The sequence below is a fragment of the Arvicola amphibius genome, chromosome 13, assembly GCF_903992535.2.
Source record: "Arvicola amphibius chromosome 13, mArvAmp1.2, whole genome shotgun sequence".
Taxonomy (NCBI): Eukaryota; Metazoa; Chordata; class Mammalia; order Rodentia; family Cricetidae; genus Arvicola; species Arvicola amphibius.
This window is the reverse complement of record NC_052059.1, coordinates 68,146,488-68,174,166: the sequence shown is the minus strand read 5'-3', so window position 1 is coordinate 68,174,166 and position 27,679 is coordinate 68,146,488. Positions and strand designations below refer to the sequence as shown.

The 27,679-nt window shown below is 42.8% G+C and overlaps 2 protein-coding genes across 3 annotated transcripts in view; one reads left to right on the top strand and one right to left on the bottom strand.

Annotated features, from left to right (window-relative positions):
- Rab2b (RAB2B, member RAS oncogene family) lies at nucleotides 1-22,592 on the bottom strand. Its single transcript, XM_038309572.1, has 8 exons — nucleotides 22,310-22,592; nucleotides 22,071-22,142; nucleotides 18,606-18,673; nucleotides 12,423-12,505; nucleotides 12,163-12,255; nucleotides 4,632-4,743; nucleotides 3,168-3,236; nucleotides 1-2,102 (listed from the first exon to the last, which is right to left on the bottom strand). The coding sequence occupies exons 1-8, from the start codon at nucleotides 22,353-22,355 to the stop codon at nucleotides 1,995-1,997; spliced, it is 651 nt and encodes a 216-aa protein (XP_038165500.1). The 5' UTR covers nucleotides 22,356-22,592; the 3' UTR covers nucleotides 1-1,994.
- Tox4 (TOX high mobility group box family member 4) overlaps nucleotides 22,247-27,679 on the top strand; it is a 17,183-nt gene continuing 11,750 nt past the window's right edge. Inside the window, exons 1-3 of one of the 2 annotated variants that reach the window (XM_038309569.1) lie at nucleotides 22,247-22,346; nucleotides 22,501-22,750; nucleotides 22,861-22,929. In XM_038309569.1, the coding sequence (XP_038165497.1) occupies nucleotides 22,562-22,750; nucleotides 22,861-22,929 (258 nt within the window). In that variant the 5' untranslated portion in view covers nucleotides 22,247-22,346; nucleotides 22,501-22,561. Of the gene's footprint in view, nucleotides 22,751-22,860; nucleotides 22,930-27,679 lie in introns of both variants that reach the window. The other variant, XM_042054069.1, reaches the window with a different exon arrangement.

Here is a 27,679-nt window from a genome sequence, read left to right as displayed (position 1 = left end):
TTGGATCATGCATATATTTAATAGTAAAACAGTCATTAACAATAAAAACTAGAAAATTTGGTGAGACCTCGGTGCTGTGAAAGAAAATGAGACAAGTAAAAAAGAAAGCAGCTGTCCCAGAAGGTGGTGTGCTGAGTGAACAGAGGTAACTGCATCACACAGTCTAGGAGCGGATGAGTCTTGTTGCAGGCGTTCCTACTGTATGCGGCGTGGAATGGAGGCAGGAGAGGCGGGAGAGAAGAGCAGCAGAGAACCCAGGATAAGCAGATGGGGAAAACAGAAACATTTACAAAGACACAACTCTAAGGCCTTTTGTTTCTTTTAAAGTTGAAAGCCTTAAGTTTTAAAGTATGTCACTCAAATCCAGATCATAAAATTGCACAGATAAAGAATGGTGTGATGGGTTGGGAATGTCATGGACCCTGCTCTCACAGAGCTTACATCCTATATGAGACAGAACCCCTCCAAAAAAATAAAACCTACAAAAATATTTACAAGGTAAAACAAATAGATACACATACGAATAACCGAGATAGGAATGCTAAGAGACACTGTGTTTAATCATTTCTTAGAACTTTCTAGGAGTCACCAAGAATCTCCTCAAGGAGAAAGTCAGAAGAATGTTAGTAGAGGGGAGAGCATGTGCAGAAATATAGAAGCTGGAAGAAATATGTCATCTTCAGTAAGTCAATTAGATTGATTAGAGTACAAGTCTAATAGATATGGTTAGGAGTATATCTGGAAATTGGGGCATCAGGATCCCAAATTTAAGGCCTACAGTTCAAGGCTAGCCTAGGCAACTTGCCTCAAAACAAAAAAGTAAGAGAAAGCTCCTAAGGGTATAGCTCAGTGGTACAGCACTTACCTAGCATGCTCAAGAACCTAGATTTGATCTCTAGTAGAGCCCCTCTCAAACAACACACACACATACACACACACACATGCACACGCACACATGAACGCACACACGCAGGCACACACATCAAAACAAAAAATGAGGTAAAAGAAAGAATGATGAAAGAGTAGGAATCAATTTGGTGAAAGAAACTGTAATGCTAGAACTGGTCCCCTAAACAAAATGAAAAACTAACATTTTCTTAAGTAAACGTTACAGGTCCAGCACCAACTCTGCTGCTCTCAAAGTTCTGTAGTTAACATCCAGGAACTAGCAATGAAAATGGCCAGCTAGCCTTGCCTAATCATGAAGCTCCAGGTTCCTGTGGGAGATGCTGTCTCAAAAACCAAGGTGGTGGGCTCCTGTGGAATGGTATTTAAAGCTCTGTACACGCACAATCAATAAAAAGAAACTAGGAATGAGATGGTACCGAGGCACCTAGCTTCTAGAGGAACTCTTATGAAATGACAAGCGGGTTTCCACGGCAAAGAAATAAACTCAATGAAATTACTATGTACAGAGCTATCATCCAAATTATCCAGATCCTTAGTCCTAAATGTTCCATCAGAATATCCTTCACCCTAGCTACTAAAAATTAGGTGAAGAACAGATATATGCATTTTTCTCCTTTCTCTATTTTTTCCTTTTGAGACAGGATGATACTATGTTAGCTGTGTATACTATTAGCCTGGTAATACTTATGTAGCCCAGACTGACTTCAAAGCTCATGGAGATCCTCCTGCCAAAGCTCCTGAGCGCTGGAATTATAGGTATGTGCCACCACACCTAGCAAACAGATGTAGATACTTAGTAAGTTGTTTATTTTTTAACTACTGTGACAATCAACTTTGATCCTAACATTTTAGAAATCAGAGGATGAGAGGAGCCCTGATCTATTTGGAATACTCATATCCCTAATGGAGGACAGGTTAGTAAGGGTCCAATTTTCTCCTGGTGTTTTAAGTGAAGGGTGAAACATCGCACACTGAAAAGAGCCTGCTCTCAGCCAAAGCAAGTAAGACCTCTTTCTTTAAGCTGATTGATCTGAAGCTGTTCCAGGAAAGAAAAAAAAAAAGAGTTCAGGCCAGATGTCAGATGCTCAGCAGCAGCCAGAGTCAGAGCCTACGTCACAAGTGTTTCGCTGTGAGGAACTTGGTCCTGATGATGTTGAAATTGACTGTTGGGGCCCAATCTTAATGCCATTTGCCTGCAAAAGAAAAAAGGCAACAATTCCGACATCAGTGGTGAAGTGAACGAGAGTAAGGATGGGGATAAAGGAGAAATCTTCAGTTAAACTCTGAGAATCTTGTTCTCCTCACACGGCTGTGGAGAAATCTGGCCATGATGTGGGGCGACCAGAGGTAGCTTTGGGGTTGTTTCCAAAGCGTGCTGTCACATATAAATCTTATAGCTGTGTGCAGAATTGAGCAGGAGAACTAAGAGGGCTGAAGAGATGGCTGAACAGGGACAGTACTTGCTATGTAAACATGAGAGCCACAGTTTAGATCCTTACAAGCCATATAAGGGCCAGAGGGGCCATGGCAGCACACCTTCAATCCCAGTCCTTGGGAGGCAAAGTCAGGGAATCCCTACAGCAAACTGACTAGCCAGACTAGTCTAAATAGTAAGCTCTGGATTCAGCGAGAGACCGCGCCTCAATATGTAAGGTGCAGACCAACGGGGAAGGTACCTGCTGCCAACATTAGACCTCCACATGAGCACACACACTTTTGCTTACACACATGTGAACATGTATAGATACACATGCATACCACATACACATACTTTCTTTAACGAGTAAGTGAAGCAAAAGAGAAGTGGCATATTAGCATATGATCATTTTTTGTCCTGTCCCAGACCTTCCCCTCCTAAGCAATTATGAATTAGATCTCTCTCAAATTTTGGAATAGTAAACAAGCCAGGCGGTGGTGGCGCACGCCTTTAATCCCAGCACTCGGGAGGCAGAGGCAGGCGGATCTCTGTGAGTTCGAGGCCAGCCTGGTCTACAAGAGCTAGTTCCAGGACAGGCTCTAAAAAAGCTGCAGAGAAACCCTGTCTCGAAAAACCAAAAAAAAAAAAAAAAAAAAAAAGCGCTAGTTCCAGGACAGGCTAAAAGCCAGATAGAAACCCTGTCTCAACCTCCCCCCCCACACACACAAAAAAAGCTTGAATTGACAGCTGTGATTGATTGGTCTGACATCAGGCAGGAATGCTGACATTCTAGGGTGCTTCCATCAAGGTAACTGCCAGTTCCAGCCCCAGCCTTTCTTACCTCATTGTGGACATCAAATAAACCCTGCTGGATCTTCTTATATATTTCTTTGGCTGTGTTAATGAAGGCCTGAGGGAGACATAAATCATTTATCAGTCTTAAATTTAAATCAAGAGATGAGAGAAATACAAATATCCCTATCTGGATTCCTTTGGTGAATTAAGGATCTGGGTGTGTTGGTCCATACCTGTAATTTCACCACTGAGGAGACAGAGGTGAGAGGATCACACAAGTCTGAAACCAGCCTGGTCAACACAGTAAGTTCCAGGTCAGCCAGAGCTACCCAGAAACACTCTATCTCAAACTAACTAATTAACTAATTAACTGAAATCTTAAGAAACAGTAGAAAGCGGTAATACAGAAAATTTCAGCTAAGCATGGTGGTAGTATATGCCTTTAATCCCAGCACTATGGAAGCAGAAGGCAGGTGGATCTCTATGACTTTGAGGCCAGCCTGGTCTATGTAGTAAGTTCTAGGCCAGCCAAGGTTACATAGATCCTGTTTCAAAAAACAAAACAAACCATCTTAGCTAAGCAATGGTGGTGCACACCTTTGATCCCAGCACTCAGGTGGCAGAGGCAAAGACAGGTATATCTCTGGGTTCGAGACCAGTCTGGCATACAGAGTGAGTTCCAGGACAGCCAGGGGCACAGAGAAACCCTGTCTCAAAAACAAACAAACAAACAAACAAACAAACAGGCCATGGCTCAGAGTGTTAAGAATACTGACTGCTTTTCCAGAGGTCTTGAGTTCAATTCCTAGCAACCACATAGTGGCTCACAACCATCTGTAATGAGATCTGATGCCCTCTTCTGGTGTGCAGACAAACATGCTGTATATATACATAATAAATGAATCTTTGAAAAAAACAAACAAACAAACAAAAAAGTATAATTTCCACAAATGTCCTTGTAGAAGTCATTGAGTAGATATGGAATGCATACCTATCATCCCAATACTCCAGGGACTAATATACTCCATGATTGCAAATTTGAGGCCAGCTTGAGCTACACAGCAAGTTTTGGGGTAGTTTGGTCTGTATAGCATGACTGTATCTAAAGAAACAAAACCACCACCACAAGAAAATACATTAAGTACAGTTGTAAAAAGGTGAAGCTACTGTATTCAGGTACTGATGTTCCTAGGTTATAGGTTAGCTGCCAGCGCAAATAAAACAAATAACTCAGCCAGGCAATGCAGTCAACACCCGTCATCACCATGAGGACAGTTTCTGTCAGAGTCCCAACTGAAGTGACTTATAAGTAACAGTGGTATCTAATCCTCATGAACCAATAAGGTTATAAAAAAGCAAAAGTAAAACCTTAGGAATTAGGGTGAAAGGAGACATTAGTCATTCTGACCACAATGCATCCTTTGCTTACTCATACCCTGGAGAAGAGGATTCTGAAGAAGACAACAGCACAGCCTCTGAGCCCCTTTCCCCACTCCCCCTGCACTGATACCTCTTCAACATTGCAGGCTGTCTTGGCTGATGTCTCCATGAATATAAGGCCGTGCTCCCGAGCAAAGGCTTCTCCTTCTTCTCTTTTCACATCCCTCCGGGATTCTAGATCACTGTTAAGAGATTAATTAGGGAGAACACTTTATAAAATTTTGTGGGTTTTTTGTTTTGTTTTGTTTTGTTTTTTTCGAGACAGGGTTTCTCTGTGTAACAGTCATGGCCATCCTGGTATTCGCTTTGTAGACCAGGCTGGCCTCAAATTCACTGAAATGCACCTGCATCTGCCTCCCAAGTACTGGGATTAAAGGCATGCACTACCACCTCCAGGCAAAACTTTAAAGATTTAAGAAAAGGCGGTAACCATAGTTCTAAAAGGATACCATCACAGTTAAAAACTGCCAACTAATGCTTGAAAGGCTTACCGACTTTTGCAGTCTCTTAGGAGGTATTATTTACATTCACAATAGCTTCTGCATGGCTGAAGATACTACTGTTCTCTGTTATAAGAACAGGCTTACATAGAAGTGAGCAAACCTCACTCACCCGAGGTAGCCTATGTCTTTGTTTGTTTGTTTGTTTTGTGTTTTTTAAGACAGGGGTGTCTCTGGGTAGCCCTGGCTGTTCTGAAGCTCATTCTATAGACCAGGTTGGCCTGGAACTCACAGAAATCTGCCTGACTCTGCGTCCTGAGTGCTGGTGTTCGCAGCTACCCCTAGCTACCCTGTGACTTTTCAAATGGGATCCAGGACAGCACAGTAGAAACAATAAAGTAAGATGCTATTTAGTAGCAGGCTCAAATCGAAGGACTTCTTACCCTGTAGTGATGATACTTTCTTTTCCTAGAATTAACTCATGAGAGATTAATTCAGAAATAAGGAGAACAGTTACCTTAACACTTACTAGTCTCATTTCTAGTGTGTATAAGGGAGACTTCGCACTTCATAATTAGGGAAAGTGATATGGATCTATGGTCTAACAGGCCATAAGCAGAAGTGGAGAAAAGTAGCAAGGAAAGGCCATGAAAACTAGAATATAAAGCTGGTGAAAACAGATTTACCTACCTGGCTTTGGTTTTCAAATGGGAAATTTTGCCTGAGAGAGTCTATAGTCTGGCTTTTTAATCATGAAAAAAATAAGAAATCTATAGTGTTAGTTAGAATTACTATTGTTGCTGGGCGGTGGTGGTCCACACCTTTAATCCCAGCACTTGGGATGCAGAGGCAAGTGGATCTCTGTGAGTTCGAGGCCAGCCTGGTCTACAGAGGGAGTTCCAGGACAGGATCCAAAGCTACAGAGAAACCTTGTCTTGAAAAACACAAACAAGCAATCAAACAAATAAAAGAATTACTATTGTCGCAGTGAAACACCATGACCAAAAGAAACCTGGAGAGTGCTGTGCCCAAATCAGCACCCCTGCAAGCCAACCAAGAGAAACCTGGAGAGTGCTGTGCCCAGATCTGCACCCCTGCAAGCCAATGAGGAAACCAAGAGCCTTTATTTTAATCGAGTTTGCAAACTCTCCGCATGTCCAATGTATTGGAATAACTGGAGAGCCCCGAGCTCAATTAGAATAGGGTTTTAGGTGGGGGTGAGGGGTTTCTGTGGTTTTAAGACCCCTGATTGACTGACATTCACCTAGGGTTTCCTGGTGACTGGCAGGTGTTTCTATCTACAGTGCTTGGAATAACAGGAATTTCCTTTGAATGGTCTGTTCTTGGGTGGGGGTTGGGTGATCTCAGCTTGCGGTTCCTCCTGCAGCTGGAACTATCTCAGGATAAACAACTGAGACTCCAGCCTCCATTGAAATTCATCAATGGCCAGAGTCCCAGGTGATAATGGTTGGAAGAAGTAAAGAACTTCCTTTGGGTGACCTGCCCAGACTTAGATTTTCACCGCTGGCCCTCACAGAAAAAGGGTTTATTTAGCTTAAGTTTCCACATCACAGTTCATCATCAAAGGAAGTCAGGATAGGAACTCAAAGCAGGAACCTGGAGGTAGGAGCTGATGCAGAGGCCTTGGAAGGGTGTTGCTTACTGGTTTACTCCTCATGGCTTGCTCAGCCTGCTTTCTTATAGAACCCAAAACTACCAGCCCAGGGGTGGCCTCACTCACAGGGCTGGGTCCTCCCCCAACAATCACTGATTAAGAAAATGCCCTGCAGGCTCACGTGCAGTCCAGTTTTACAGAGGCATTTTCTCAACTGGGGCTCCCTCCTCTCCCAACTCCAGCTCAGTGGTTCTCAACCATCCTAATGCTGTGACTCTTTAATACAGTTCTTCATGATGTGAAGATTGCTACTTCATCACTGTAAGCTTGCTACTGTTATGAATCATAATGTAAATATTTGGGGAGATAGAGGTTTGCCAAAGGGGTTGTGAACCACAGGTTGAGAACCGATGCTCTAGCTTGTATCAAGTTGACATAAAACTAGCCAGTACATCTATTAAAGAACATCAAATCAGCTGGGCAGTGGTGGCGCACGCCTTTAATCCCAGCACTCGGGAGGCAGGGAAAGGAGGATCTCTGTGAGTTCGAGACCAGCCTGGTCTACAAGAGCTAGTTCCAGGACAAGCTTCAAAGCTACAGAGAAACCCTGTCTTGAAAAACCAAAAAGAAAAGAAAAGAAAGAAAGAAAGAAAGAAAGAAAGAAAGAAAGAAAGAAAGAAAATCAAATCAATAAAAGGTACCCCCAAATTAACAAAAAAAAAAAAAATGCAGCTTCTGCCTTCTATTCCCTTGCAACTATGTCCATCCTGACTTCCACACACCACAAATGGCACAAGACAAAAAGACAAGGTGTTCAAAGTCTGTACTTGGGAAGCCGAGACTAAAGGACTGTGACTGAAGGCCAGCCTGGGCTACAACAGTAAATTCTGTTTCATAATTGAAAATAAAGCTGGGTGTGATGCACACCTTAAATCCCAGCACTCCGGAGGCATATAGTGATATTTTATTTATGTTTTAGTAAATAAAGCTTGCTTGAAGATCAGAGGGTAACACTAAGCCACTAGAGGCCAGGCAGTGGCATCACACACCTTTAATCCCAGGATTTGGGAGACAGAGGCAGACAGATCTCTGTGAGTTCAAGGCCACCCTGGGCTATACAAAATCAATGCAGAAACAGACCCTGGTGGTGGTGGCTCACACCTTTCATCCCAGTACTAGGGAGTTACATACCTTTAATCCCATCACTAAAGGGGAGGAGACAGAGGATCAGGGCTCAGTCTGCAGTCTCCCAGTCTCCCCTGGTAGGGGTAAGACTTCTCTAGTGGCTTGGTTTTTTTTGCTTTTCTGATCTTCAGCTTGAGCCCCAATATCTGTATCTCGGTTTTTATTATTAGTGCTACAGAGGTAGAGGCAGGCAGATCTCTGTAAATTCCAGGGTATTTTGGTCTACAGAGCAAATCCCAAGCCAACCAGGGCTACATGGTGTAATTCTATCTCAGAAAATAAAATAATAGTAATAGTAATAACAATTTTCAAAATCAGTATGTAATAGGAAATGAGATCGAAGACTCTATTGCTGATTCCCATGCTTTACTATGCATAAAGAAACATACACAGGTGAATAGCAACTGTTGCTACTTAAAAAACAGAATTTTGCTTTTTGTTTGTTTGTTTTTTTCTTTTCTTTTCTTTTTCAAGACAGGGTTTCTCTGTAGCTTTGAAGCCTGTCCTGGAACTAGCTCTTGTAGTCCAGGCTGGCCTCCAACTCACAGAGATCCCCCTGCCTCTGCCTCCCGAGTGCTGAGATTAAAGGCATGTGCCACCACCGCCTGACTGTTTTGGTTTTTCAAGACAGGGTTTCTTTGTGTAGCCTTGGCTGTCCAGGAACTCACTCTGTAGATCAAACTGGCTTTGAACTCAGAGATCTACTGCCTCTGCCTCCCAAAGGCTGGGGTTAAGGAATGCAGCACCACCACTACCCAGTAAGAATGGAATTTTTTAAAAAAAGGAAATATAGTTTTCTTTTAATTTATCCTTACAATTCTTCAAATCGTTGTTACTGAGGAGGCCTAACAACATTAGTGCAGCTGTGACAGGCTGCAGACTAAAAGTAGAGGGGTACTGAGGCCAGGCCTCACCTTTCCAATAACCAGGAAAAACTACAGACTGTACCCTGAAGGGACCAATCAGAATTGAGACAAACAAGCACCAGAGGCTCCAGAACTTTAAGAATAGCTTCCCTAACTTGTACATAGGTTGCCAAGTTCCTTGCTGCAACACCAGTACCAACCTTTGTTTGACAAGACTTCTGTAACCCCATTCCTGTCCAATTAGGCGTTCAACCCCCATGTGAGTCAGGAATTCCCCTACCCCCATCCTTTACTCCTTAAAAACCCTGCCATAGCTGAGCACAATGCTCTCCCTGATCCAACTGCTGTGTTGGAGCGGAAGGAGAGGCCAAGTCCAAGTTTGCAATAATGGCTCTTTGATTTGCATATGAACTCAGACTCCTGGTGGTTTCTGGAGGGCTCATAATGTGGGCATAACAATTACATTATTATTATTTTGGAGCCCACAGTGTACTTCAGGTGGTAGAATCCTTGATTAATATGCACAAAAAACTGGTTTCAATCCAGATATGCAGTGCTTACTCTTAGTAATCCCAGCACTGAGCAGATAAAAGCAGGAAGATTAGAAGATTAAGATTACCCTTGGCTACACAGTGTGTTAAGCCCACAACACCGTGGTTCTGTCTCCAGAGAAATATGTTGTTTTCAATACATTGTACTTACTTATTGTGTGTGTGTGTGTGTGTGTGTGTCTACCCGTGTGGGTATACATGTGACAAGGCATATATGGAGAGGTCAAAGGTAATATGTGGGAAAAGTTGGCTCTCTCTTTCTACCATGTATGATCCAGAGATCAAACTTTATGTCATTGGTCTTGGCAGCAAGTGTCATTACCTACTGAGCTATCCCAATGATGCAAACAAAATATGTTATTTAGATCTATTTCATATTTTAATATTTTTTTTAAAAAATTCTGTGTATGTACACCACTTATGTTTGGGTACATATAGAGGCCAGAATAGGGTGTGAGAGCCCCTATAGCCAGAGTTCCAGGCAATGGTGCTAGGAATGGGAACTCAGATCCTCAGACAGAACAGCAAGAGTTCTTAACCCCTGAGCTATCTCTCCAGCCTGTTCTGAGGTTCATTTAGGCCAGGCTAATCTCCACCTCTCTGTATTACCAAAGACAGTTTTAAAATCCTGATTTTAGGATTACATGGTGATGCCTGGCTCATTGATTATTATTATATTTTGTTTTTGTTTTTTGAGACAAGATTTCTCTGTGAAGCCCTGGCTGTACTGGAACTCACTCTATAGACCAGGCTGGCCTAGAACTCAGAGATCCGCCTGCCTCTGCCTCCTGGGATTAAAGGTATATACTATCATTGCCTGGCTTTGATTTTTTTTTACTACATTTATTTATTTATTTATTTATTTATTTATTTATTTATTTATTTATTTTGGTTTTTCGAGACAGGGTTTCTCTGTAGCTTTGAAGCCTATCCTGGAACTAGCTCTTGTAGACCAGGCTGGTCTCGAACTCACAGAGATCCGCCTGCCCCGCCTCCCGAGTGCTGGGATTAAAGGCGTGCGCCACCACCGCCCGGCTACTACATTTATTTATTGATCAATGTGTATGTCTCTGCGTGTGCACGTCTCTGCATGTGTATGTCTCTGCGTGTGCACGTCTCTGCGTGTGCACATGGAGGCAACAGGACAGCCCTCAGCAGCCACTTCTCCAGTTCTCCCATATGCAGCCCAGACAGTACACTCTGGCTGCCGTGGTGGCTGCTACCTTCACCCACCAAACACCTCGCTGGCCCTAACCTAATTTTTGAGACAGAACAGGGCTCTGATATATAAGCCAGGTTAGCCTAGAACTTGCTATATAGTCCAGACTGGTCTCAAACTTGTGAATCTTTTACCTCTGTCTCAAATAGATACACACCACTACACCTGGCTTAGATCTAACTCAGCCAGGCATTTCTTTTAGCCTATGGATACAATTTTTTAATTGTATTTTAAAACTAAAAAATTTTTAAATTGTTTTTAAAATTTAAACTGTGAATACAAAGTCTTGCCAAAAATGTAAATTGGAACCCCTGTGAATTGCTGGCAGGAATGCAAAATGGTGCTGTTGCATGGGTGGTTCCTCAAACACAAAACACAGAACTACTACCATACGATTCAGCAATCTGACTGGTTACGTAGCCAAAAGAACTCAGAGCAGGAATCTGAACAGATAAATCTTTCTTCCCATGTTCATGACATCATCAGTCACAATAGTCAAAAAGTGGCAGCAGCCCAAGTGTCCACAGAAAGATAAGTGAATGAAATGTAATAATAAATACTATAATCCAGAAAAAGAAAGTTCTGATTCATGCTATAATATGCTATAATAGTGCATGAAGACATTATGATAGATAAAGTAAGCCACTTATAAAAGTACAAGCATTGTGTAATTCTACTTACGAGGTGCATATGGTACCTGTACTCATTCATTCTTTATGTCTCACATCATGCATCTCCATCCCGAGTACTTGTATTTATAAAGAAAGAATGTAGGGGCTGGAGAGATGGCTCAGAGGTTAAGAGCACTGGCTGCTCTTCCAGAGGTCTTGAGTTCAAGTCCCAGCAACCAGATGGTGGCTCACAACCATCTGTAATGAGATCTGGTGCACTCTTCTGGCCTGCAGGCATACAAGCTGGCAGAATACTGTATACATAATAAATAAATCTTTTCAAAAAAGAAAGAGAGAGGGAGAGAGAGATGAAGGAAGAAAGAAAGGGGGGGGGAAGAGAATGAATCTAGAGGCTGGGTGTCATGGCACACTCCTGTAACCCCAGCACTTAGACGTAGGCTATCTAGTTAGACTGAGGCAGCCTAAGGTACAGGCCCAGCTTCAACAACAACAAAGAGAAACAGAAAGGTGGTTGGCAGACGGTGAGGAAGACACCGAGGTCAAGGCAGATGGCATAATTCAAAGGTTTCAAAGTCTGAAAAAAATGACAAAGTTATGAAGATGGATAATGGTGAGATTTGCAGAACAATTCTAATACATTTAGGGCTATAGAATACTCCTAGAAGTAGTTAAAATGGTAAATTTTATGCATATCTTACCACAGTAACATTTTCTTACTAAGATGATATATTAAGAAAAGTCTGAGTATCAAGAAATTTAATGTCTGAGCCGGGCAGTGGTGGTGCATGCTTTAATCCCAGCACTTGGGAGGCAGAGGCAGGTGGATCTCTGTGAGTTGTTCCAAGCCAGCCAGGGCTGTTACACAAAAGAAATAAATTCAGTGTCAATCAGATGATACATGCCTACAATCAGGAGGGTTGCAGCAAGTTTTAGGCCAGCAGCCAGGGCTACCGAGTGAGTTCTAGGCCACCTAGCACTACTTTGTCTCTAAATCAAAACAAAACAAAACAAAACAGAACAAAAAGAAATTCAATATCCACAGAGAGTGTCTGGTGCCTCTTAGTAACTAGTACTCACAAAGATGAAACTTTACCTCTTATTTCCGATCAGCATGATAACCATGTTCGAGCTGGAGTGCTGGCGGGCATCCTCTAGCCATGATGTCAGGTGGTTGAAGGTTTCACGTCTACAACGGAACAATTGAGAATGGTGGTCAGGACCCTGTTTCAAAAAGCCAAAGTTGTTCCAAATACATGAGAAGGGAAGTTACATGTGTGCAAAGGGCGGCAGAAGTCAGCCCAGGTGCCCCCCACCGGCCCCAACAGCCCCCCACCCTGCAGCCCACCCACTCACCGTGTGATGTCGTACACCAGTAGTGCCCCGGCTGCTCCCCTGTAGTAGGAACGGGTGATGGAACGGAAGGACTCTTGCCCAGCCTTTACCATCAACATGGCAACAAAAAATCCCAGTAAAACTAAGTTATTTCCAGAGACAGAAACTTGCTCACATGCCACCCTAAAACACAGAATTTAACTAAAGAAGAAACTTATGCTAGATTAATAAGAAATTAGAGGGCTGGAGAGATGGCTCAGTGGTTAAGAGCACTGGCTGCTCTTTCAAAGGTCCTGAGTTCAATTCCCGGCAACCACATGGTGGCTCACAACCATCTGTAATGAGGTCTGGTGCCCTCTTCTGACCTGCAGACATACACACAAACAGAATATTGTATACATAATAAATAAATACGAAATTAGAGAGAAACGTGCCTGTCCAGGGAGGAGCCCAAGTGGGCTACTGCTCAATAAAAGTGTGACTGAGAGTGCAGGTGGGTCAATTACTACTCCTATGAGACTGTCCACCAAACCACAAGATGTTCTTATCCTTAGGTCCCAGACACTCAGTGCTAACAGTATGACACCAACAACTTATGCATTTCCCAATAGCCCCTATAGCAAAACTGGAAATGAGGCTAAAAACTCAATCCCAAATATTATTTTGAATATGCTACATTACTTTTTCTGTTCTTATTAATTTAACTGCAAAAAAAATGCCTTAGAATGTCAATACCCTGTCCAGTGGAAGGCACATTCCAACACAACAATGTAGAAATTCAGATATGAGCAACTTGAGTTTATGCTAAGTAGCCCTTAGGTTTCTCTGATAACAGCAAGACTACCTGGAAGTTCTTTGCTAAGACACTGTGGTAGAAAATAGGAATAAGGACTAAAGAATGATGTTCAGGACCTAGGAGAGTTTTCCTTAAAAGAATCTTGTACAGCTGGGCAGTGGTGGCACAAGCCTTTAATCTCAGCATTTGGAGGCAGAAGCAGGTGGATCTCTGTGAGTTCAAGGCTAGCCTGGTTTACAGACCGAGTTCCAGGACACTCAGGGTTACACAAAAAAACTATCTTGGAAAACCAACAAACCAGGGCTGGAGAGATGGCTCAGAGGTTAAGAGCATTGCCTGCTCTTCCAGAGGTCCTGAATTCAATTCCCAGCAACCACATGGTGGCTCACAACCATCTGTAATGGGGTCTGATGTCTTCTTCTGGCCTGCAGGCATACACACAGACAGAATATTGTATACATACATACATAAAAAAATATTAAAAAAAGAAAAACAAACAAACCAACAATCCTGTTCCTAATCTTGTTTCATTTGTAATGGGACCAAAATATTGTGTTATTCATAACTGAGCAATTAATTCCTCCAGGGCTCTAGATACTTTTTTTTTTGTTTTTCAAGACAGGGGTTCTCTGTGGCTTTGGGGCTTTACAATTTAAATTAGGGTATAAAAGAGTCTGCTACCTTACAGTGGTCGTCTCCCTAGATGGACAACATGTGAGGCTCTGTAAGCATCACACAATTCCTTAGCCTTTTACTGGTGATTCTAGATACAATTGTAAGATTTGAAAAGCACCTTTGTCCACTAAGGGCTCCGTAGAATTTTATATTTACTCTGCCATATAATATACCCTAGCTCCTTTGGGGTCTTGTTTACTCTTATCATTTATTTATTTATTCATTCATTCATTCATTCATTCATTTATTTATTTATTGGCTTTTTGAGACAGGGTTTCTCTGTAGCTTTTGGAGCCTGTCCTGGAACTAGCTCTTGTAGACCAGGCTGGCCTCAAACTCACAGAGATCTGCCTGCCTCTGCCTCCCAAGTGCTGGGATTAAAGGTGTGTGCCACCACACTAGACTCATCTCTTTTTGCTCTCTTCTATTCTATTGAAAATCTTCCTCCTTATTCCTTCTAAGGTAAGCTGCCACACACATAGGAGGCTGAGAGAGGAAAAAAATGAGACTGCTACCCCAGCCAAAGCTACACAGTGAGACCCTGATTCAAAAAAGCAAGGTGTGTATGTGGCGGGGGATAAATGGGGTGGGGAAGTAAACAACACAAAGAAAGACAGTGACTTCCAGCATAGGACCAGGAAACTCCTCAACATCCAATCTCTACTTTTCGTCTCAGTCAAATTCAGGAACATTGAAGCCAGGATACTAGGAAGGCTGTCCACTTCAACTTAGGTGGGTCTACATCAGTCTCAGATATCCTTGTCCATGCTCAGTTGTTTGAAGAGGCAAACAACTAACATGGAGTTTTCTTTTTTCTTTTTTTTTAAAGATTTATTTATTTATTATGTATACAACATTTTGCCTTAATATATGCCCGCATGCCAGAAGAGGGCACCAGATCTCAGTACAGATGGTTGTGAGCCACCATGTGGTTGCTGGGAATTGAACTCAGGACCTCTGGAAGAGCAGCCAGTGCTCTTAACCTCTGAGCCATCTCTCTAGCCCCACATGGAGTTTTCTTGTTCTGTAGATGGAACAACAGGGCTGCGTCTCGCCACCAGGCTAGATTTACACCCGAGATAATTACACAGAAACTGTATTCATTTAAACACTGCCTGGCCCATTAGTTTTAGCCTCTTATTGGCTAACTTTTCATATCTTGCTTTAACCCATATTTAGTAATCTATATAGCACCACGAGGTAGTCGCTTACCAGGAGAGATCTTAACCTGTGTCTGTATTGGAGAGAAGCATGGAGACTGACTATGGCGACTGCCTGAAGCGTCTGCCTGACTCGGCTTTCTTTCTCCCACAATTCTGTTCTGTCTACTCCGCCTACCTAATTTTCTGTCCTATTAAAGGGGCCAAGGCAGTTTCTTTATTAATCAATGAAAGTAATACATAGACACTCCTCCATCATTGTTCTGGGTTTTATTTTGTGAATCTGAGTCACTCTGTAGCTTGACTAGTCTACAACTTTCAATGTAGCTCAGTCAGCCATGAATTCAAGGAGCTCCTGCTCCAGCCTGTTAGGGACCGGCATACAGGTTGTGTGAAAGAGAATGACCCCATAGGCTCATATGTTTGAATGTTTGGTCCCCAGTTAGTAGAACTGTTTGAGAAGGATTAGGAGGTGTGGCCTTGTAGGAGGAAGTGTGTCCATGGGGTTGGGCTCTAACTGAAGCTCTCAGTTGCTGTCCCTGCTCTGATGACCACTGACTACCGTCTGTAACTGTGAGCAAGCACCTAGTTCAGTGCTCTCTTTCTAAGAGCTGTCTTGGTCGCGATGAGCGAGCACCCAGTTCAGTGCTCTTTCTGAGAACTGTCTTGGTCACTATGAGCGAGCAACCAGTTCAGTGCTCTCTTTCTGAGAACTGTCTTGGTCACTATGAGCGAGCAACCAGTTCAGTGCTCTTTCTGAGAACTGTCTTGGTTGCGATGAGCGAGCGCCCAGTTCAGTGCTCTCTCTCTGAGAACTGTCTTGGTCACTATGAGCGAGCAACCAGTTCAGTGCTCTTTCTGAGAACTGTCTTGGTCGCGATGAGCGAGCGCCCAGTTCAGTGCTCTCTTTCTGAGAACTGTCTTGGTCGCTATCTCGTCTCACAGCAATAGAACAATAAGTGGGACACAGGTGTAGGCCAGTCACCACATCGAGTGCTACATGGATCTCTGGTGAAGAGACTTTATAGCTTTTTAATTTCTCCCACCAGAGAGTAAGATATAGAGTTTGAAATATCAGCTATAAGCCAGATGCTGCTTTCTGTTTTGATTTTTGTTGTTGCTTTGTTGGTGTGTGGGGGGCAAGTGTTATCTGCTTGTTTTTTTTTTTTGTTGTTGTTTTTTTTGTCTGTTTGTTTGTTTCATTGTACTGGCTAGCCTGGAACTCTATGTAGACCAGGCTGGCCTCTGCCTCCTGGTGCTGAGATGGCATGCCACAACATGCCGAGCTTGCCATGCAGTTCTTCTTTTAAAATTTTTAATGATTTTTATTTTATTTTATGTGCATTGGTGTTTTGCCTGCATAGATGTCTGTGTAAGGGTGCCAGATCCCCTGCAACTGGAGTTACAGACAGTTGCGAGCTGCCATGGGGGTGCCGGGAGTTGAACCCATGTCCCTTAGAAGAGCAGCCAGTGCTCTTGACTGCTGAGCCATTTCTCCAGCCCTACCATGTAGTTCTTAAAGATCCTATCCACATAACATACATTTGTGGCTCTAAACTTTCTTCATGACCCAACCATTTCTCATGTCATCACTTAAGGCAAAAAAAAAGTCCATTTGGGAGGCAGAGGCAGGTGGATCTACAGGAGTTCAAGGCCAAGGACAGGCTGGTCTTAGAATAAATTTCAGGACAGCCAGTATTATACAGAGAAACCCTGTCTCAAAAAAAAGCCATCAAGCACATGGCCCTGGCCATATTACTAGCTGGTATCTACTAGATTTTATTCTTGGAACTAAAACATCTATTTTTTTTTTAAAATACAGATATGGTGGCACACACCTGTAATTGGGATGAAGGCAGGAGAATAAGGAGTTCAAGGTTATCCTTAGCTACACAGCTACCTGGGCTATCTGAGGTCCTGTTTTTAGAAAGAAAAAATTAAATGACATTAACTTAAGTCAAAAATGTAGAAGCTAACTTATACTGGTCTTTTTTTATCTTGAACTCTTGGATGGGAAATACCATCAAGTTCTGAGTGAAGAATGACAATGGCCTCAGAACAGCAGCAGAAGGGAGCATGCGGGGACTGAAACAGGGCGCGAGTCCTAACAATGAAGTCATAGTCCATAGGCATCATGGGGGCAGAGTGCTAAAAACAACAACTGGCCAAATGAGGCAAGTCTGAGAAAAAAAAACATGGTCAAATAATAAGAATTAAATAAAAACAGGAAGAGACCTTAGCTAAATATTTTGAACTATTTTCTAGTTCTCCTTAACTAGAATAGAGACTACAATATTTTCCTTTAAGGAAGGAATAATATAAATGAAACATTGCACACAAAGGCAATTTCTCTAGATTAGGAACAATTGTGTTAAACCAAGTCAAACTTTGCCCTAAAAAAGTTTTTTTTTTTTTTTTTTTTTTTTGGCTGTCTTCCTATTTCTAGGAAGACAGCCCACAAAAATTCTCAAATATTTGTATAATATTATAATAAAAGAGTGTTTAATAAGCTGTGCAATGGCTAAAAGCTAGAAACAACCTAAACATCCACCAATCCATACACACGTCTGTGACAACACGTGGTCCCGGGAGCCCTAGGAAAGCTGGGAGGAGGACCGCTCCACAAAGCAGGCATCTCACTTCCACATGTACCAGGTTGCACGCATATCTTGCCACACACAAGTAGTAAATAAATTTTAAAAAGTCTTTGAAAAATCTTGGGCTGGAGGGAAGGCCGAGTTCAATTCTCAGCTACCACATAGTGACTCATAACCATCTGTAATGAGAACTGGTGCCCTCTGCTGGCCTGTAGGCATACAGGCAGGCAGAACATTGTAAACATAAAGAAAACAACTACTGTATACTTGTACTTTATTTACTTATTTATATTTATTTGTTTTATTGAGACAGGTCTCACTCTGTAGCCTGGCTGTACTAGAACTCACTAGGTAGGCCAGTCTGGCCTCTAACACAGAGATCTTGTTTGTCTCTGTCTCCCCAGTGCTGGGATTAAAGGTGTGCACCATCATTCTTGGCAAAATGCCTATTATTTATAAATTTAAATGCACAGAAGTCTGAAAACATACACTAAATCATTAACAGTGGATCCTCTGGCAGAATAGCCACAGTGTGGGACAAAAAAGGATCCTATGATAGGGAAATGCACTTTTTGCTACATAAACTTTGTTTTTTATATTTTACTGTATTACTTGTGTCTCTTTGGGGGGGGGGTTCAAGACAGGATTTCACTGTTTAGCCCTGGTTGTCCTGGAAGTTGCTTTGTAGACTATGCTGGACTTGAACTCACAAAGATCTGCCTGCCTCTGTGTCCTGAGGGCTGTGACTGAATACACACCACCACTGGCACACAAAATTGAGCCACTTACAAAAAGTATGCTTTTTTTCATCTGAGTATCTCAGTATGTAATCCCTCCCGGCTTGACCTTTCTTCAACTTCAAGCCTCATCCTACAGCTTTCAATCTACAGGCGTATGGCACCACACATGGCTACATTAGCTTTTACTGTTACAACTGGGTCTTGGTCTGGTGTTAAATTATTTTGCCCTCTCTTACCGTATCCCAGATTTGCAGTTTGATTTGTTTTCCATCAATGTTGACCATACGCGCTCCAAACTCCACACCTGTCAGTGAAGACCGAGAACAGATACAGATGTTAGGAACACATGCATGTTAATCTGGAGGTGCATACTTTCCCACAAAGTGTTTTGTCTTCACTCACTGACATTCAGCCCATTACTGCTATTTATTGCTCAATTAAGTTTGTATTCCTTTGGACTTCTTTTCTAGAATTAAAAATCCAGGGACTAGGGGGATGTCACTCACTTGATAAAGAACTTGCCTAGCATGCATGAGGCCCTGGACTCAATCCCTAGAACTAAACAAAATTGAGCATGGGGTTGGAGAGATGGCTCAGAAGTTAAGGGCACTGACTGCTCTTCCAGAGGTCCTGAGTTCAATTCCCAGCACCCACATGGTGGCTCACAGTCATCTGTAATGAGATTTTGTGTCCTCTGGCGTGCAGGCATACATGTAGACAGAATACTGTATATGTAATAAATAAATAAATCTTTGCAAAAAAGAAAGAAAAGCAGGTACTGCTCTTGTAGAGGACTGGACACACACACACACACACACACGGAAACCGCTTTACTGTACATGACTGTGATCCCAGCTCTCAAGAGGTAGAGGCAGTAGGAGAACTAGGATCAGAAGTTCAAGGTCATCATCACTTGTATAACAAATTCAAGGTTGGCCAGAGGTTGCACAGGTTGAAAAAAAATCCCATTCTACATCTCTATGTATAACTCAGCGGTTGTGCAATTGCAAAAGATTATAGTCTCTTGGTTTAATCCCTTGCACCAAGAATAAATAAGTGGATCCTAAGTGGTAATACACCCAAGGGAATAAGGGAATAAAGCTAATTAAAATTTAAAAATACAAATATTCTCACTGTTCTGATTTTAAAATCAGGACAAAATTTACTGTATTAAGACCCTGGGGCCAGGCAGTGGTGGCACACAACTTTAATCCCAGCACTCAGGAGACAGAAGCAGGTGGATCTCTTTGAGTTAGAGGCCACCCCGATCTACAGAGTGAATTCTAAGACAGGACAGAATCCAAAGCTACATAGAGAAACCCTGTCTCACAAAAAAACAAACAAAACAAAAATGTCCCTGGTTGAGAATGCAGGGCTGGAGAAATGGTTCAGAGGTTAAGAGCACTGGCTGCGATTCCAGAGGACCCTGGTTCAATTCCCAGCACCCATATGCCAGCTCACAGCTATCTGTAACTCCAGTTCCGGAGGATCCAACACCCTCATACAGACATACAAGCAGGCAAAACACCAATGCATATAAAATAAATAAATAAATCTTAAAAAAAAAAAAAAGACCTGGAGGCGGGGCTCTGCAGAGATGGCTCAGTAGTTAAGAGCACTTGCTGCTCTTGGAGAGGACCAGAGTTTGGTTCCCATGCCTGACGGCTCACAAGCACCTTTAACTCCAGCTCCAGGGGACCCTGTAGACATCTGTATACATATATGCAGCCAGTGCTCTTAACTGCTATGCCATCTCTCCAGTCCTGAATCAGTACTTCTTTTTTTTTTTTTCTTTTTTCTTTTTTTGGTTTTTCGAGACAGGGTTTCTCTGTAGCTTTTTTAGAGCCTGTCCTGGAACTAGCTCTTGTAGACCAGGCTGGCCTCGAACTCACAGAGATCCGCCTGCCTCTGCCTCCCGAGTGCTGGGATTAAAGGCGTGCGCCACCACTGCCCGGCCTGAATCAGTACTTCTTTACTGAAATTCTAAAATTATTTTCATTTGCAATTAAGAAAGTTGACAACAGGCAGCTGGAGTTCTGTGAGTTCAAGGCCAGTCTGGTCTACAGAGCAAGTTTTGGGATTGCCAAGGCTGTTATTTGCAGAGAAACCCTGTCTTGAAAAAAACACAACACACATTAAAAAGAAAAAAAGAGAGAGAAAAAAGGAAGAAAGGAGAAAGAAAGGAAAAAGGCTGCCTTGTTCAAGGACAAAATATCTTCAACCACCAGTAATTCCCAGAGTTCACCAGAAATTGCCTCTTTCAAAGCAGTATGGAAACAGGCAAACATAATGCTTTTGTCATTCTGTTTCAAGGTAAAATTCATCTCAAGGACAATATTCCAAAAACAGTCATGTTAAAAACATTGCATCATAAGTCAGACAATTTGTCCCCTTTTCTATTTCAAATGGTATTTTACACATAGCACAAGGAATTCAGATTTTCAAGATAACTAATCCAGTTTACCTTCAGAAATGCTATAATACTAATTCAGTCATCCTATGTAGATATCCTCTCTCTATATAATATTTCTACTTTTAAGTGCTACAATCTATAAGAAAGATAAAAAAATTGTTTCTACCTGTTACCTCATCAAAAATCAAAAGGTACTTTTCGAAAAAAAAAAATCATTGTCAGTTCTGTCAGTTTTCCATTCTTTCAAAATAGTTAAGAATATAATTTCAGCCAGGTGGTGGCGGCACACCCCTTTAATCCCAGCACTCGGGAGGCAGAGGCAGGCGGATCTCTGTGAGTTCGAGGCCAGCCTGGTCTACAAGAGCTGGTTCTAGGACAGGCTCCAAAAGCTACAGAGAAACCCTGTCTCAAGAAACCAAAAAGAAAAAAAAAAGTTTGATCAGTCTGGTCTACAGAGCTAGTTCCAGGACAACTAGGGCTACACAGAGAAACCCTGTCCCGAAAAACCAATAATAATAATAATAATAATAATAATAATAATAATAATAATAATAATAATAAATAAGAAACTAAAACAACAACAAAAAACAACCAGGTTGAGCACAATTAATTCCAGCATTTAGAAGGTGAAGGCGCAGTAAGATTAAGACCTGTTCAAGGTCATTTTCAGGTTACACAAGGAGTTCAAAGCCAATATCTGGCACAAAAACAAAATGAAGCCCGTGTGACAGTGCATGCCTGTAATCACAACACTCGGTGGCTGAGGCAGGAGAATCTATGGGAACTCATGGTCAGTGTGCATTAGAGAGTGACTCTGCGGCTAGCCTGGACCACAAGGGCAGAACCTGTCTCAAAAAGCATGAGAATGAGAAATGGGAGGAGGAAGAGAAGGAAGGACTGGGATGGCTCTTAAATGGACTTTTTCCTCTCCAACACAAAAAGAATCGTTTGTCCGTGTTTACTTCGATAAACGTGAGGTTGGTAGTTAAGAACAGATTTGTTTTTGAATAAGTAGTTGTGTTTTCGTGGGATTTTTCCATAAACATACAAGTTGCATTTGAAGAAAAAAATGTTATGGCAACTAGTGTTTATCTCACGTCCATCTCTAAAGTCACCTTTCAGTTATTTATCCTCTATTACCAGCTTTTATCGTTTTTCATATACCATGCCTTCGGACTAAGGCAGGGAGGCGTAACTTTTTACTTAGAACACCGAGGCTGTGAACTTGCTCCTTGAGCAGTTCAGTCAGACAGCTTTCCTCTGTTCTGGAACGAGGGGATACGCTTACCTATTGTGAGGTCGTGCACGGGCTGGAACCGCTTATCGGTGAACTGCAGGAGGAGGCACGACTTCCCCACACCTGAAAAAGGACGGTGCGCACTGGACACGCCACCCGGGTCCAGGCAGAGGACAGAGCCCCGCCCCCGGAGCTCGCCCCGCCCCCTCCGCTCGCCCCGCCCCGCCCCCAGACCGCTTTCGGAGGTGGGCTCGCCGCCCGGGCCCAGCCGGCGGCGCCCCGCGGGTTACCTGTGTCTCCGATGATGATGTACTTGAAGAGATAGGCGTAAGTCATGGTCCCGAGGCGTCTGCGTTCCGGGTCCGCCTGATGCCTCCAGACACTCACCTCCGACCTCTCTAGCCACCCAATCTCCCGCTCTCCCTCTTTGCCTCCGCTCCAGCCCTTCTAGCTCGGGCCGCGTCTCTATTGCTCTCCGCAGGAATCCTCGCTGGCTCCCGAGAACCCGACGCCGCCTCTAGGGCCGCCCCGCGCTCTCGTCCATGCCATCATCCCACCAAGCTCCAGGGGGCGACAGCGAGCCCGCGGGCAGCTCGGCTCGCGATTTGGTTCCGTCCAATCAGCGGACAGCGACGCGCCTCCTTGAGGAAGTGACGCGTTCGGAACCCGGCTGGGCCGGTGAGAGCGATGCGGACGCGGAGACGCCGCTAAGTGGTGCCGTGAAGATGGAGGTAGGCGCCGCGTCGGGAGGGCCGGCTAGGTGGAAGCCGAGGGGGCTCGGGAGGGCCTCAGCCCGCCCCTGCGGCGCTCGCTTATCCCCGTGGCTGTTTTTGGTTTACAGTTTCCCGGAGGAAATGACAATTACCTGACGATCACTGGGCCCTCGCATCCGTTCCTGTCAGGGGCCGAGGTGAGCAGGGGCTGGCGACGCTGGGGCGCGGAAGGGCCAGGGCAGCGGTTGGGGTGGATGGCGACCGAGGCTTCCAGAGCCTCGGAGACGACTGTCGGGGTTGGGGCGGGGGAGGGGGACGACGAACGGGAAGCGATTGTCATCAGAAAACCAGGGTGTCGAAGAGAGTGCCTATTTAAGGAAGGATTCCGGTTCTTAATGCGAAGAACGAATGGGATTGTCTGCATTGGTTAGGGTGAAATAGTCGCAGCAACCTTGGAAGAGAGCAAAGAAGAAAAATTCTTCAGTAAAGAAACCGAGATAAGAAAGTTTATCTAGCAATAACCTCGGACAGGTGTTAATTCTTAAATTCTGTAGGGGTCTTTTTTTTAATTTGAAATTTCTGATGAAAAATGGTTGCTTTTACCAACGTGGTTTCTGCTTGCTTTGCTAACGAAGGACAGAAGGAAATGACTGCCAGAGAACATAAAAGGAGTATACATCATACCTGTTTGCTAGTGATTATAAACTTTGAGTTTACTTTTATTTTGGGTCACAGTTGTCAAATAACTATAATAATAGGGTTTGTTAGTTTTGTTCTTTCAAGATAGTGTGAAGTAGAAAAATTGGTTACTGGAGCCTGTAAGACAGCGATTCTCAACCCGTGGGTCGCACCCCTTTGAGAGTCCAGCGACCCTTTCATAGGGGGCGCAAATCAGATATTTACAATATGATTCATAACTCACAAAATTGCAGTTATAAAGTAGCAACAAAATAATTTTATGGTTGGTCACCACAACACGAGGAAGTGTATTAAAGTTAGGGAGGTTGAGTACCACTGTTCTAATGTATTCCAGAAAACTTGGTTGACAGATTTTCCTACTATAAGCATGACACTTATATTAGGCAAATCAAAAGTAAAAGGTGCAATGTATGAAAATTTCCCCATTTTTGAGCACTTGAGCCTTGGACCTTCTTTTGAGAATTATATACTCCTCCCGCTCCTAAAGCGATGTGAATCATTTGCTCTTTTTTTTTTGCACCAAAAGTTGTTGTTTTGAGAATTTATCCTATAATAAATCCTTAACATTTGCACAGTTGAGAGATAGATTGACAGTGAGTAGTTGCTAGTTTGTTTTTTTAAAGATAATCTTATCATGTAACTCAGGCTGTCCTGGAACTCATTGTATAGATCTCTGGCTGTCCTCTACCTTTCGAGTGCTGGGACTAAAGGCATGTGCCATCACCACCCAGCTGCTAGTTTGTTTTTTAATTTTCAGTTATTGAATATCTCCTAAGCAACGGAAAGTGTGACTCAGAATTGGAAAGAAACTCAGTCTTGCACTTGTTCCTTCCAAATGAGGTCTCTTTGGTCTAATTTCATTGTTTGAAGTGCTGTAAACCTCACATAGTCCTTATTCATAAACAATGCATTTTAAAAGTAAATACAAGGCTGGGTGAATTATTACACACCTGCTTAATCTCAGCACTTGGGGGGCAGAGGCAGGCAGATCTCTGAGTTTGAGCCTAGCCTGGCCTACATAGTTCCAGGACTTCCAGAGCACCATAGAAAGACTCTGTCACCAAAAGAGAGAGAGGGAGAGGGAGAGGAGGGAGGGGGAGAGAGAGGGAGGGAGGGAGGGAGGGAAGGAGAGAGAGAGAGAGAGAGAAATGGTTTTCCAATTTAGCCCAGCACCAGCCCCTTTTATGCAGTTGAACATGATAACATGATAGGTGGCCCCTTTCACACCCAGGAACTATGGCTGGGCAGTGGAGCTCTCACCTGCTGTGTTGCAGCACTGCGGGGGTGGGGGGAGGGAGGAAGTTTCCAGACTTGCATCTGCCCTATGTTTAGTGAGGGTGACACAGCTACAGTTTAAGCTTAAATTCAGTAGCATCCTTTAGGCCTGGGTTCTATTGTTGTATTTATTTATTTATTTATTTATTTATTTATTTATTTATTTATTAGGCAGGGTTTCCCTGTGTAGCCCTGGCCGTCCCGGAACTCATTCTGTAGACCAGGCTGGCCTTGAATTCTTGAGTTCTGCCTGTCTCTGCCTCCTGAGTGCTGCTTAACGGCATGTGCCCAAACTGCTGGGTCTGTGATTTTTTTTTTTTTTTTAATGCCTTCTTATTTCTTTCCCTCTTGGTGGTGGTGGTTTTGCTTTGGGGGATGGTTTCCCTATGTAGTCTTGGCTGGAGGCACACTTGCTATGTGTACAGGCTGGCTTTCATCTGCCTCTGCTTCCTGAGTGCTGGGATTAAAAGTGTGTGTGTCCACCATGCCCAGCTTTTAACCTTTATGTTAATGAGTGTATGAGTTTTATTGTCGTCAATCTTATTTTGAGCATCACAAGTAACTTAAAAGTGGGCAACTTTTTTTTAGCAATTCTTTTTAGAAGAACATTAATTTTTTTCAAAAAGAACAATAGCAAAAAAAATAGCTCCCCATATAGAATACTAGCCATAAAATAATTGAAAATTTTGACTGCCTTCAAATTAGAAATCTCTTCATATCAAAAGACATCATTATAGGGGCTAGAGAGATGGACCCGTGGTTGAGTACTTACTGCTGTTGCAGAGGACCTTGATTCAGTTCCTAGCACCCACACAGCAGGTCAAAAGGGCCTCTGTAGGCACTGCACACACACATAGAACACAGGCTTACATGCAGGCAAAACATTCATACACATAAGTAAAAATAAGTATTGCTTTTTTTAAAATTGATATTTATTGAGCTTTACATTTTTCTCTGCTCCCCTCCCTGCCTCTCCTCTCTCCCCTTCAACCCTTCCCCAAGGTCCCCATGCTCCCAATTTACTCAGGAGATCTTGTCTTTTTCTACTTTCTACTTCCTATGTAGATTGTATCTATGTAAGCCTCTCTTAGTGTCCACATTGTTGTCTAAGTTCTCTGGGATTGTGGTTTGTAGGCTGGCTTTCTTTACTTTATGTTTAAAAACCACCTATGCAGGGCTGGAGAGATGGCTCAGAGGTTAAGAGCACTGCCTCCTCTTCCAAAGGCCCTGAGTTCAATTCCTAGCAACCACATGGTGGCTCACAACCATCTGTAATGGGGTCTGGTGCCCTCTTCTGGCATTCAGACATACACACAGACAGACTATTGTATACATAATAAATAAATAAATATTTTTCATATTTATTTATTTATTTATTTATTATGTATACAATATTCTGTCTATGTGTATGCCTGCAGATGGTTGTGAGCCACCATGTGGTTGCTGGGAACCGAACTCAGGACCTTTGGAAGAGCAGGCAACGCTCTTAACCACTGAGCCATCTCTCCAGCCCCTAAATAAATATTTTTTTAGAAAAAAACCACCTATGCGTGAGTACATGTGATAAATTGTCTTTCTGTGTCTGGGTTACCTCACCCAAAATGATGTTTTCTAGCTCCATTTTCCTGCTAAATTCAAGATGTCATTTTTTTTTCTGCTGTGTAGTACTCCATTGTGTAAATGTACCACATTTTCCTTATCCATTCTTCAGTCAAGGGGCATTTGGGTTGTTTCCAGGTTCTGGCTATGACAAACAAAGCTGCTATGAACATAGTTGAGCACATGTCCTTGTGGCACAATTGAGCATCCTTTGGATATATACCCAAAAGTGGTATCGCTGGGTCTTGAGGAAAGTTGTTTCCTAATTTTATGAGAAATTGCCACACTGACATCCATAGAGGTTGTACCAGCTTGCATTCCCACCAGCAATGCAGAAGTGTTCCCTTTTCCCCACAACCTCTCCAGCGTAAGTTGTCATCAGTGTTTTTGATCTTGGCCATTCTTACAGGTATAAGATGGAATCTCAGAGTTGTTTTGATTTGCTTTTCTCTGATGACTAAAGATGTTAAACTTTTACTTAAGCGTCTTTCAGCCATTTTAGATTCTTCTGTTGAGAGTTCTCTGTTTGTCTGTACTCCATTTTTTTTATTGGATTATGTGATCTTTTGGTGTCCAATTTCTTGAGTTCTTTGTATATTTTGGAGATCAGACCTCTGTCTGATGTGGGGTTATTGAAGAACTTTTCCCATTCTGTAGGCTGTCGTTTTGTATTGTTGACCGTGTCCTTTGCTTTATAGTTTCAGGAGGTTCCATTTATTAATTGTTTCTCTCAGTGTCTGTGCTGCTGGGGTTATATTTAGGAAGTGGTTCCCTGTGCCAATGCATTCAAGTGTACTTCCCACTTTCTCTTCTATAAGGTTCAGTGTGGCTGGCTTTATTTTGAGGTCTTTGATCCATTTGGACTTGAGTTTTGTGCATGGTGATAGATATGGGTCTGTTTTCATTCTTCTGCATGTTGATATCCATTTATGCTAGCACCACTTGTTAAATATGCTTGCTTTTTTCCATTTGATACTTTTTGCTTCTTTATCAAAGATCAGGTGTTTGAAGATGTGTGGATTGATATCCGGGTCTTCTATTCGGTTCCATTGGTCCTCCTGTCTGTTCTTATGCCAAGTATTGCTTCTTTTTACAAACGACATTGAGGCTAAAGAGATGGCTTAGAAATTTAAAGCATTTGTTCTTGCAGAAGACCCAGGTTTAATTTCCAGCATACACGTGATGGCTTACGACGGTTCATAACTTCAGTTTCAAGGGATTTGATTCTCTTTTCTAACCTCTGTAAACACTAGGCAGGTAGGTGGTGCTGATCTGAACTTGTACATATAAAATAAATCTTAAAAGGAAAAAGTGTAATAGCGCACACCTTTAATCCCAGCACTTGGGAGGCAGAGGCGGCAGGTTCTCTGCCTT

Excerpts from the sequence above, each read along its gene's own strand:
- Rab2b (XM_038309572.1), bottom strand. The coding sequence starts at position 22,355 with ATGACTTACGCCTATCTCTTCAAGTACATCATCATCGGAGACACAG. Across the intron at positions 18,674-22,070 it reads CGTGCACGACCTCACAATAG|GTGTGGAGTTTGGAGCGCGT; the intron begins GTAAGCGTATCC and ends CTTCACTGACAG. Across the intron at positions 3,237-4,631 it reads CAGCCTGCAATGTTGAAGAG|GCCTTCATTAACACAGCCAA; the intron begins GTATCAGTGCAG and ends TGTCTCCCTCAG.